This window comes from Vicia villosa, linkage group LG1 (assembly GCF_029867415.1).
Source record: "Vicia villosa cultivar HV-30 ecotype Madison, WI linkage group LG1, Vvil1.0, whole genome shotgun sequence".
In the NCBI taxonomy this organism is placed as follows: Eukaryota; Viridiplantae; Streptophyta; class Magnoliopsida; order Fabales; family Fabaceae; genus Vicia; species Vicia villosa.
In genome coordinates this window covers 48,588,647-48,600,182 of record NC_081180.1, presented here as the reverse complement: position 1 = coordinate 48,600,182, position 11,536 = coordinate 48,588,647, and the positions used below count along the sequence as shown (strand labels likewise).

At 31.9% G+C, this 11,536-nt stretch overlaps 1 protein-coding gene across 1 annotated transcript; it reads right to left on the bottom strand.

Annotated features, from left to right (window-relative positions):
- Positions 1 to 963: 963 nt before the first annotated feature.
- Positions 964 to 9,665, bottom strand: LOC131637030 (subtilisin-like protease SBT5.4). The gene is made up of 11 exons (XM_058907599.1): positions 9,454 to 9,665; positions 9,222 to 9,331; positions 9,045 to 9,142; positions 8,764 to 8,925; positions 3,488 to 3,602; positions 2,806 to 3,346; positions 2,619 to 2,716; positions 2,287 to 2,532; positions 2,093 to 2,207; positions 1,802 to 2,015; positions 964 to 1,715 (listed from the first exon to the last, which is right to left on the bottom strand). Exons 1-11 carry the CDS (start codon positions 9,547 to 9,549, stop codon positions 1,159 to 1,161), a joined length of 2,352 nt encoding a protein of 783 aa, XP_058763582.1. The 5' UTR covers positions 9,550 to 9,665; the 3' UTR covers positions 964 to 1,158.
- Between the last annotated feature and the right edge of the window lie 1,871 nt (positions 9,666 to 11,536).

Genomic DNA, 11,536 nt, shown 5'->3' with positions numbered 1-11,536 from the left:
TAGAGAAAATGGGTGATGCCATGACAATATAAAAAGTTTTACACTGTCAACCAATCACAATCATGAATCAGGATAAATCAGACTGTAATTTTTAAAAAGTTTATATGACATGACAAAACAATTTTTTTCTATTGGACTTTTTTACACTGTCAGTGCATTACCTTTAACCTTTTTAAATAATTTAATAATTAATATTATGGTTAAATATATTTTGGTCTCTATAAAATACCAATTTTTATTTTTGGTGCTTATAAAAAAATGACATGTTTTAGTCCCTATAAAATTATTATGCATGTAGTTTTAGTCTATGCTGCACGTAGTTTTAGTCCCTACTGTTAAACTAATGTATATTTTTTTAATGATTATTTTGCAGACATGTTTAAAACGTTTTAAAAAATTCTTTGCAAAAAACTTAAAATTTGATTTTTAAATTGAGATTTACATTACTTTTTATCGTTATCTTTTAAAATTTAAAAAATTCATATTTAATTTTTCTCGTTTTAAAAAAATTCTAAAATTTAGTAAATAAATGTTTTACATTATTCTAAACATGTATAAAAAAATTATTCAAAATTTTTAAAATTAAAGGATAATTAAACCGTTTTCAAAATTTTAGAAAATAACATGAATTAAAATTGAATGCATAAAAAAAATTTAACGACTAAAATATGTCTTTTTTTAATAGGGGACTAAAATTAAAATTTGAAATATTAATAAAAATCATTAAATATAAATATATATTTTTTGAATTAGGAAGTATTCAAGAAATCTTTTTGGAATTAAAAGTTTTGAATTTGAATTCAACTCTAAAAATATATTATATCTCTTGTGCCCAAGAGTTTGCTTTTCAGTTGTTTTTCTTTTGGGCTTCGGCCCTAACCAAAAATAAAAATAAAAAATAATTCATAAAAGTATAATTTAAACACTTTGATTTTCAGAAAAAGTGACCATAATAATTAGAGTTGGAAAATGAGTAAAATTTGAACGGGATTATTTCGTCAGAGATTCAAATCATATCCTAATAAAAGGTATTTCAACCGGAAACATGTAAGCCATATGAACATGTATATTGATATAATCACTTTATGAGTTATCAAGAAACTTGCACACCTCAATAAACTGTGTATGGACTAGAAAGAAAATAGTAAGATAGAAACCTCAGTTTTGTGGCCTAATTGCAATAGAACTCCTAACATGATGCTTGCCATCAGTCCAATCCAACCTCCCAAATACATAATCACCAGTACTATTATTATTCGTAGTTAGAGGCCTCAAACTCAAACTGACTCTAAACTCTCTCTTTTCACCCTTTTCCTTAAAGTTCAATACATTAGGCTCAACAGAGACTAAAACCTCGCGAGCCGCTGCAATGCGAACCACGTATGTGCTTGGGGGCCCAACATTGGTAAGTGTACGCGTCACATTTAGTGACTGTCCAATTTTTAAGTTAGGAATTGTGATTGTTGGATAATTGAAATCTACTAAACTGAAAGATTTCGGACAAGTGTATGGCTTGCGGTAGAACACACTAAGATGAGAACCTTTATAGGCACGATTGCACAAATAGTTCATGTAGTCGGTAATATTTAGGTCATAAACAAGTCCAGGATCCACTGCGCGATTAGGTTGGACATGCCCCGCACCAAATGCAAATGGAGTTGCATTTTGCAGCGACGACTCCAACATAAGTCTTCCAGTATTATCTTTTATTCTTGCTGCAACGTAAGATTAAGATTAAGAATAAAATTGTACGATAAATTGGAGTCCAAAACCATATAGTTCAATAAAAAATCTACGTTACCTGTGGTCATAATCGCGGATTTAATAGCAGCGGGACTCCAATCGGGATGAATAGATTTAACTAAACCAACAATGCCAGAAACATGTGGACATGACATTGATGTTCCTGACAAAGTATTGTAAGAAGATCTGCGTTTATCAGATGGTTGATCAGAAGGAGATGCAGCTTCACTAAAAGCAGCAATTACTTCAACTCCTGGAGCCGTAATGTCGGGCTGAAATACGCAAAACCAACATTACAATGACACAATTCACATGAGTTTGTAAGAAATAACCTTAACATATATTTAACCTTGAGGATTGATGGATCAAGGGGATTAGGCCCTCTTGATGAAAAGGAAGCCATAAATGGAGCTGGCTTCACACCCATCTGTGTTTCAACTCTAGAAATTGAAGCCATAGGAGACCTGTATCATACATGTTATGTAAGAATAATCAAGATCATGTTCGTAAAATTATATTAAGAATTTATCCATCATATATTACTTGGTGGAGTTGATGTAATTAAAAAGGTAGATTCCATCTTTAAAGGTAATATGTGAAGCAGGAAGCACATGAGCATCAGCTATAATGTCATTCGCTCCGTCTTTGTTATTAGCCAAAACCATACCAACAGCGCCAGCACGAGCAGCTTGCACACCCTTGTCAGCTCTATCATTGTCACCGCGAAGACAAACCAATATTTTTCCTTCAACCTTTGTCGGATCAAGAGTTCCAGTCTTGCAAAGCAAACTACAAAATTGGAATAAATTAGATTAAGATAGAATTGATATTCACTAAACAAAACTTCTAAAAAGGTTGCTAGGAAATATTCTTACGCGTCAGCTGAAGATGCGTTATGAGCTCCGGCATCTGCTGCGCTTAATAAAGGGTAAAGCTTGTTAGGTGGCAAGTTGGATTCTGAAAGGCTAGCTCCCTAAAAATCAAGAGAATGAACATCATTGTGATATAATCATATAACAGTAACATTTTTATATAAAAATCGAAGTTTGCTTAGTAACATACCTTGAGTATTTTCTTGTTATCAAGTGTAACAAAACTAGTAAAAGATCGATCCATTGTGCTTGCACCAACTGTGATGGACCATGGTTCTACGTTAGATACTGTGCTGGGAGAAGGCCCTGTGTTTCCTGCCGAGCTTACTACAACAATGCCCTGAGCAGCAGCATGGAAAGATCCTATAGAAACACTGCTTTCGAAAAATTCAACTGGAGTACCACCCAGAGATGCGGAAATCACATCAACACCGTCACTAATAGCGGCTTCAAAAGCAGCCAAAATGTCTGCTTCGTAACATCCGCCACCAGCAGCAAGTGGCGGCCAGCACACCTTATAGGCTGCAACTCGCGCTTTTGGTGATCCACCACTTGCTGTTCCATTTCCATAGCCAAATATACTTGCATTTTCTACGAAATTGCCTCCAGCTGTTGATAAAGTATGTGTGCCATGACCATCGAGGTCGCGTGCACTATTGAAGGTTACATTTTTAGCATCCCCAAGATCTGCTAAATAGCCTTTGTAAAAATATCTTGCTCCAATAAGCTTTCTATCAATCATGAACATTAAAAAAAGAGTAAGATATATATATTTGCTACATCCTTTATAAAAGGATTAATTTGTTTCATAAATAAGGCGGAAAAGTAGACTATTTAAAAAAAAAATCTAAAAATAAAACATTTTGCTAAACCTGTTGCAGTGAAAATTATCGGTATTATTTGTGTCAACTTGACAAATTCCACGCCATCTGGTTGGAACCGGACCAAATCCATCATCACTAAAGCTCTTTGATTCAGGCCAAACACCTATCACAAGTTATAGAATATTTGATAAGAGTTTGGATGTGTGTTTCACTGTCTGTATATAAAAATCAGTTTTAATATAAGAGACTATATAAATTTCAAAATAACCATAAAAAGTGTTGTGACTTGTGATGCAGCAAAGTTGTCTGTTTTTATTGAATGTTAATCTAAAATCATGTTATATTAGTAGTTTCTATTGTTTGTGATTTGCGATACTATTTTTTCTTTTGCCATTTGTTGTTGATCTAAAACAATTTCGCGCCGGTTGAACGGAAAACAAAACTTGTATCACGTCCAATTAACACTGAAATCCAGCAAGCAACAGATTTGGAACATAAACAGGAAAACTCAGTGAAAATCATAGAATTTTGAGTTTTTTTAAAAAATAAGGACTGTGAAACAATTAAAGAGTATGCAAATAAATTTATTAGCGTGGCTAACAAAGTAATATTGCTTGGATCTAAATTTTTTATTTCTAGAATAGTTTCAAAAATACTTGTGATATTACACAGAAGATTTGAAGCAACTATCACTTTCAAAGACAAGTCAAAATTTACCTTGGCATCACTTGTAAATGACATGCAGACCCAAGAATAAAGAAGAATGAAAAGGGTGGAATGTTTAGTACAAGGGGTATTGCAAGCTAAATTGAAAATCAAAGGAGAAAAGAGCGTGGAAAATAAATATAAGAAGAAATTTAACATACAAAAAGCAACTCCAAACACCACCTATTGTAATGGAAAGAAAAATAGAGAATTTCTTCCTTGCAAGCTAGATCAGGATAATTTTGCTAGGTCATAATAGAGGTATCTCAAAAAAAAGTGACAAGAGAAAAGGTACATAAACATCGGGCAAGTTCCTACAAACGAGTGGTAGTAGCTTGAAATAAATCTATGCGTCACACAATTGGGTCGGGCCGCCCAAGATGAACTGCCCGACAGAGTCTAGCTTAAAATTCACGATTCGCACCACCTATCACATGTGTCTACAAGGTGGTTGAGGAACATCAACCATAGAAATAGTGAAGGAGGAATAATTGCTTTCCCATGATGGAAGGACGATTAGTCCCTCTCAGTTCCACATTTTGGGATTTTGGGTATATATATATATGGGACGTTTAATAATAACTATTGGATTTGAATTAACGGCTCAGATTTACCTCATATGTTAAATAAATATCTTGCTACTTTTTTTCTCACTCAACTTTTTCTCTCCTCCACTGTCAAATTCATTAGCGCTACTTATTCTTCTTTTCATGCACCTTTTTGCCTTCTACTTTTTTACTATTTCCACCACCGTGTTCTTCCTCTTTGCACCATTTGTGACGTTGTCTTCTTCCTCTTTGCACCATTTCCAACATCGTCTTCTTCTTCTTTGCACCATTTTCAATGTTGTCTTCTTCTTTTTTGCACCATTTCTAACATCGTCTAATTAAGTGTGGTGTTGTTTATGTTAATTATAAGTCATTTCTAACATCGTCTTCTTCTTTGTATCAGGTTGTTATAGCATATTAGGTTATAAAATTATTTTTTTCCAGGTTATTATATATAACATATTAGGTTGTTATATAAACATGTTATTTTCTCTATCAGGTTGTTAAAAGTATATTAGATTGTTATAGAAAAATGTTATTTTCTCTATTTGTAGGATATACTTTATATGACTAATGTCAATTTTGAAATAATTTATTCGATGTGTTTATTTTTTTTAGAAATAAGTTTATGGACATGGATGATAATGAAGTCAGTTTAGCCTCGACTTCAAAAGTCTTCAATGATATAGAAAATACGTCGGAGGAATGGATTCATGTGTGTGATGATGAACTCAAACATGTTATTGGCAAAGTATTTGATATTTTAATAGAAAGAAGTAATTCTTATAAAATTTATGCACATGGTGTTGGTTAACGTATGTGCAGTTTGACAAAAACAAAAAATAAATATGATTTAAAGTGGAAGTATTTTCTTTGCTCAAAACAGGGTTTTAAAGAGGGAAAAAAAGAAAAAGATAGACACAGAGGAATTGCTTATAAATGAAAATAATTTGACTAAAATAGATAAAGAAAATTGACACGGGAGGGATGTAATTCCTGAATTGTTTTTAAGAGAACTATTGAGGATAAATATGAAGTTTCACAATTTTATGAAGGTCATTCACATGGAATACTCATACTTAGAAAAACACAATTTTTAAGATCAATAAATAGTGTAAATAGTGTTCATAAAAATATATTATTTTCTTACGGTAGAGCTAATAGGGAGACTTCAAAAAGTTAGCAAATAATAAAGGAGCAGATCAGAAGCTATGAAACTCTAGAATGCACGCAAAAAGATTTGAAAAATTATTCAAGAAATTTGAAAGAATTAGTCAAAGACTCGACTCTTTGAGCAAAGAAAATACTTCCACTTGACGTCAAACTATCCACACTAAAATCAACCGCATGTGCTTAACTTTTATAAAAATTATTTCCTTCTATTAAAGTATCAAATACCTTGTCAGTCTCAGGTTTGAGTTCATCAACGCACACAGTAATTCATTCCCTCGACGTATTCTCAAGACCATTGAAGACTTTTGAAGGTGAGCATAATTCGAATTCATTATCATCCATCTCCATAAAATTATTCAAAAATAAATAAATACAACAGATAAATTATTTCAAAATTGGCATTAGCCATATAAATTATACCAAACAAATATAAAAATAACATATTTCTATAACAATCTAATATACTATAACAACCTGATAGACAAAATAACAAGTTTCTATAACAACCTGATAGACAAAATAACAAGTTTCTATAACAACCTAATATTCTATAACAACTTGATAGAGAAAATAACAAGTTTATATAATCATCTAATATGCTATAACAATCAGATACAGAAAAACATGTTTTTATAAAAAAAATATTTATGTAATAACCTGATATGCTATGACAAATAGAGAAAACAAATACTAATAATTAATATAAACAATTCTACATTTAATAAGACGGCGTTAGAAATGGTGCAAAGAATAATAAAACAGTGCCAGAAATGGTGCACAAATTAAGAAGATAACATTGAAAATGGTGCAAATAGGAAGAAGACTTTGTCACAAATGGTGCAAAGAGGAAGAAGACAGCGTCACAAATATAGAAAAAAGGACGAACATAACGTCAGAAATGAGAAGTCTCGTTAGTATAAGGTTGGTAGACAACAAAGAGACACGTGAGAGACGGTGGAATGGGATAATTTTGATAGGCCCTAATAGAGGTATGAGAAAGTGACAAGGGACCATGTAGATTAATGTCAAGAGAGCTCTTTCACATGGGCAATATCTGCTTGATATAGATCTATTGATCGCCCAATTAGGTTGGGTCGCCTGAAATGAACTGCTTGATAGGGCATGGGTTAAAACCCATAATTCACACCACCTATCACACATGTCTATGACATGGATAAGGAATAACGGCCAAGAGAAATAGTCAAGGAGGAATAAATGTTTCATCCATGGTGGAATGAGGATTCGTCCCACTCTGTTCCATATTTTGGAGAATAGGAAAATGGTCTCATGTTCCCTCAAAAAACACATATAGGAGACATCTACAACCCATATTTAGGAGAACTCTTGACTCATTCAAATACCCTAAAACATCATATGATCCTCCACGGACAGGGCTACCGCTCATTGTACATTTTAGCAAGTACACAAGCATTATGGAAAATTTGATTAAATTCATTTAAAATTTTAGAGAAGACCTTATGCAATTTGTGGAAAGTGAAACAAGCTATGGCATCACACGAGAATATGTAGAAGAAATTTTCAACAAAGTAATGAGGCTTAAGCCACAGATGACCAAGAGGAAAAAGTAAAGAAGGATTTGGTTGTAGCAATGTGTTTAATATGTAGTAGCCCAAGTGAATGTTGGTTAGTGGATAGTGTGGTTGTATCAATCACATGCCACATGATCAAAAACTATTTAGAGAGTTAGACAAATCAAATATATCAAAATTTAGAATTAGTAATGGTAAACTTATTCTCGATAAAGGAAAAGGAATTGTAGCCATTGAAATTTGTACATGTAGAAAGCTAATTTGGGATAACCCACACAGCTGTTACCTTAAAATTTTGAGTGAATATATGGTGTCTCTCACTTAGGTGTTGCTTTTGACCCAATGTTTATGCTCCTCCTAACCCACTCACCTATTTGGTTATAAATGTGGAGACTTGGGCATTTATAAGTGGGAGAACTCACTCACCTATCATCTTAAGCTTTTGAGTGAATGTGTGGTATATCTTCCATAAAGATATATTGCTAAATAAAAGTCCGCAAAAGTCCTTAAAAATACTCCTGTACAAAAGAATAGAGCGGTGTAATTGAAGTACTGCAAGTCTCAAGATCAATTGTCAGATATGGAGCCGGTTTGAGCTATAAACTCAAAATATCCGATCATTCATACAATGAAGAGTTTTAAATAGGGTCGTCTTTGAGGGTGTGCAACACGACCTAGCTACAACACAGGGCCTCACACTTTTTCATTTTTAAGCTATGACAAAAAGGGCATCCTATTATATATTTCATTGCTAATTTACGCTTAAATAGGACCCTTTAAAAAAATCATAATTCAACTGAAGATAACTTCAACTTCTTACACAGGACCTCTAAAAAATTTGAGACGGCTCTGATTTTAAATGTGTATCAGCCGTTGATGTTGCTAGCTTACTATTTGATCAAATTTTTAGGGGAGTTTGTTTTTAACTTTTTCAGTTAATTATTAACTAATATAGTGGTGGTTGAATTCTAAAAGCTAGCTACTCAGCATTGATTTTATTTTAATTATAGTTTTGTATTTAAATACATATTTTTATTCAAAAACACATTTCTATGAATAATTACAGTTTTATATTTATATGTTAAAAAATTGTTGAAGGGATGCTAACTTCCCCAAGAGGCTTAGTAAAGAAAAAACTTATACAAAATGAATAAAATTGATAATTAACCTTAAGTGGTGAGTGAAAACATATATATATGAAATGTCTATAGAAAACAATAATAATGTCTATCTAATGCTTCAAATCATATCTCATAAGGCACATTGTACATAAATAAATAAATAAATAAATAAATAAATAAATAAATAAATAAATAATATAAGTAAATAAATAATCAAAATTCATTACCTGTGTCTAAATTTCCAATAATTATATCTTCTCCTTCGGATTGGCTCCATATTGAGCGTTTTGAAATACCATCACTTCTTTCTAATCCAAGAAAATTCCATGAATGAGTTGTGTGAAGTTCTCTTGGTTTGTTTAAGAAAATTGATAACACGTTTGGATTCTCTGCATCAAGAAATACAAAGAGTTGATTAAAATAACTATATGTTAAAATTTAAAATTTAAATGACCATATGGATGATGATGCATTATAATCATAAGATAAATAAAGTTACAAATCTTACTTGAAATTTTTGCAACTTCATCTTCATCAAGCACTGCGGCGAAGCCATTAAAATATTTATTATAAGAGTAAAATATTGCTTCTTTCGCCTTCTCGGTGCTGTTTAAGGAAAATAAATCCATAATTAATTCATTAATTTTTCTATGAAAAATCACGAAAATAAGGTTTAATTCTTTACCTTCCAATGTATGAACCAAGCATGGCATAATGAGAGTTTGTGACAGATTCAACATCAAGAGCTGAAAGTCTTGAACCATAAGATTGTTGTCCTAAGTATACAACATAGGACTAACAAAAACACATCATGAAAAAAAAACATAAGGAAACTTAAAACAAAAATTCAATGAAATGAATTCAAATGATGTTATAAGTTATGGTAACAAAACTATAGGTTAAAAATTAAAACTTACTTTTTTGATAGCTTGGGTGGGGTCCTGGAGAAAAAAGAAAATGAGAAGTAACAATAAGGAATGATGACATATGGATGAAGACATTATATTTCTCATTAGAATTATGTTTCAGAAAATAACTATGCATTCCACTGTTTTTATAACTTGTTTCTGACTGTTTTGCAAAACCAAATTCACTTCCTCTGGTAATAACGAATGGTATAAGCGTTGTGAAAGGCTGTAATTTGTTCAACGTTTTTCAAGGTTGCAATAAATAGGTCAGTTGAATAAACTAGGACAAATGTGCTTTTGCGAATCCGTTTGTAAAGTTTTAAAAAAATGAATTTTTTTCTTTTTATTTTTAAAAATTAATTTTATAAAATTAATTTTTTTAATGTTTATTTTTTCTAAATTAAAAGATTAATTTTAACATCGTATAACATAAACATATATTATTTAAGATCAAAACGTAGTCAAAATTATAATTTTTTTTAAAAGTTATATTTCAAAAAAGATTTTTATGGAAAAGGCTTAAATAGTCTTTTATTCTTCGTAAGTTAGCGTGTTTTTATTTTTTATCCCTATATTTTTATTTTTGGGGATAAAGTCCTCAAATGTTGAATTTCATTTTATTTTAGTCCCTAAAATAAAAATCTGTAAGAAAATCTGCAGGTTTCTTGCAGATTTTCCTTCGAATTTTTCAGCGAATTTTAATTTTACGCACTAAAACTAAAAGGATTTTAACATTCAGGGACCATTTCTAAGAAAAATAAGATAAAGGGACAAAAATCAAAAACACGCCAACTTACAGGGACCAAAAGACTATTTAAGCCTTATGAAAAACTATTTGAAGTAGCATAATTTTTTAAAATTTTAAAATCAAAAAAAATTAATAAAATGATAAAATATATAAAATAACATTTTAAGAATAACTATTATATTCTAACAATGTGAGGGTTCATCCTCTGACAGCTCAGAAATTCCGCCAAGCACCATAGCAGAAAGCCTTCCGCTATCTATGTTATTGATTGAATTATGTCACAAGTGTAAATTTTCAGTAATGTGTCTCTCAAAGCTTCCTATATCAACATGCATGAGTTTTCTTTCATCAAAGAATTCAAAGTTAACATCATCCCTCCTAAGGCTTCCTCTATTAAAGAAGTCTTTTGAAATCCCCCGGCTTTTGGTTGGATAAAGTGCAATTGCGACGGAGCTTTCATTCATGATAATGCTAATGCGGGAGGAGGTGGTCTTTTTCGTAATCATTGGGGAGATTTTATCCTTGCCTTTGCGGAGAATTTTCAGTGCGGCACTTCGGTTTATGCCGAATTTAGAGCGGCGGTCCGTGCTACGGAAATCGCTATTGATAGGGGTTGGCCTAAGATTTGGATGGAAAACGACTCTAGTTTGGTTGTCAAAGCTTTCTCCAACCATAACTTAGTTCCCTTTATTTATAGGATTCGTTGGCGATATTGCGTCTTTCACTTTAACTTCACGCATCTAACTTTCACCCATATTTATAAAGAAGATAATTCATGTGCCAATTTTTTGGCAAATTTTACGCTTGGCATTGGTTCTACTGTCCTTTTCTATTCCATCCCTTTAGGGATTGAAAATGATTTTGTAAAGAATAGGTTATGTATACCTTTCTTTAGGTTCTCGTAATCCTTGGGACTAACTTGTTCTCCTTTTTGTAGTGTTTTTTTTTTGTAAGCAAGTTTCATTAATAGGAGAATGGAAATTCTCAAACCCGACAACAAAAGATCCGAAAAACAACTCGGAAAAGAAAGATTACACACCAAATGAAATCTAAGAGATATAAAACAAAGGGTTTTGACAAAACTCATAAAAGTTACAATTGGTATGTGTAATATTTCCTATAAAAGACCACCTCCACACCCTAGCTTTGATGTTCCAAATCACATCCAAAAAAATTCAATCTTCCTCCTTAAAAATAACTTTGTTCCTAAGAATCCACAAGCACCAAACAATTGCCAACCAAATACAACCCTCTTTGCCTTTTTTAACTCCCTTTCCTTTACAAAAAGAGCACCACTTCATAAAACTCTCAAAAAATTTACCCGCTTCAAAATCTACAAAATCA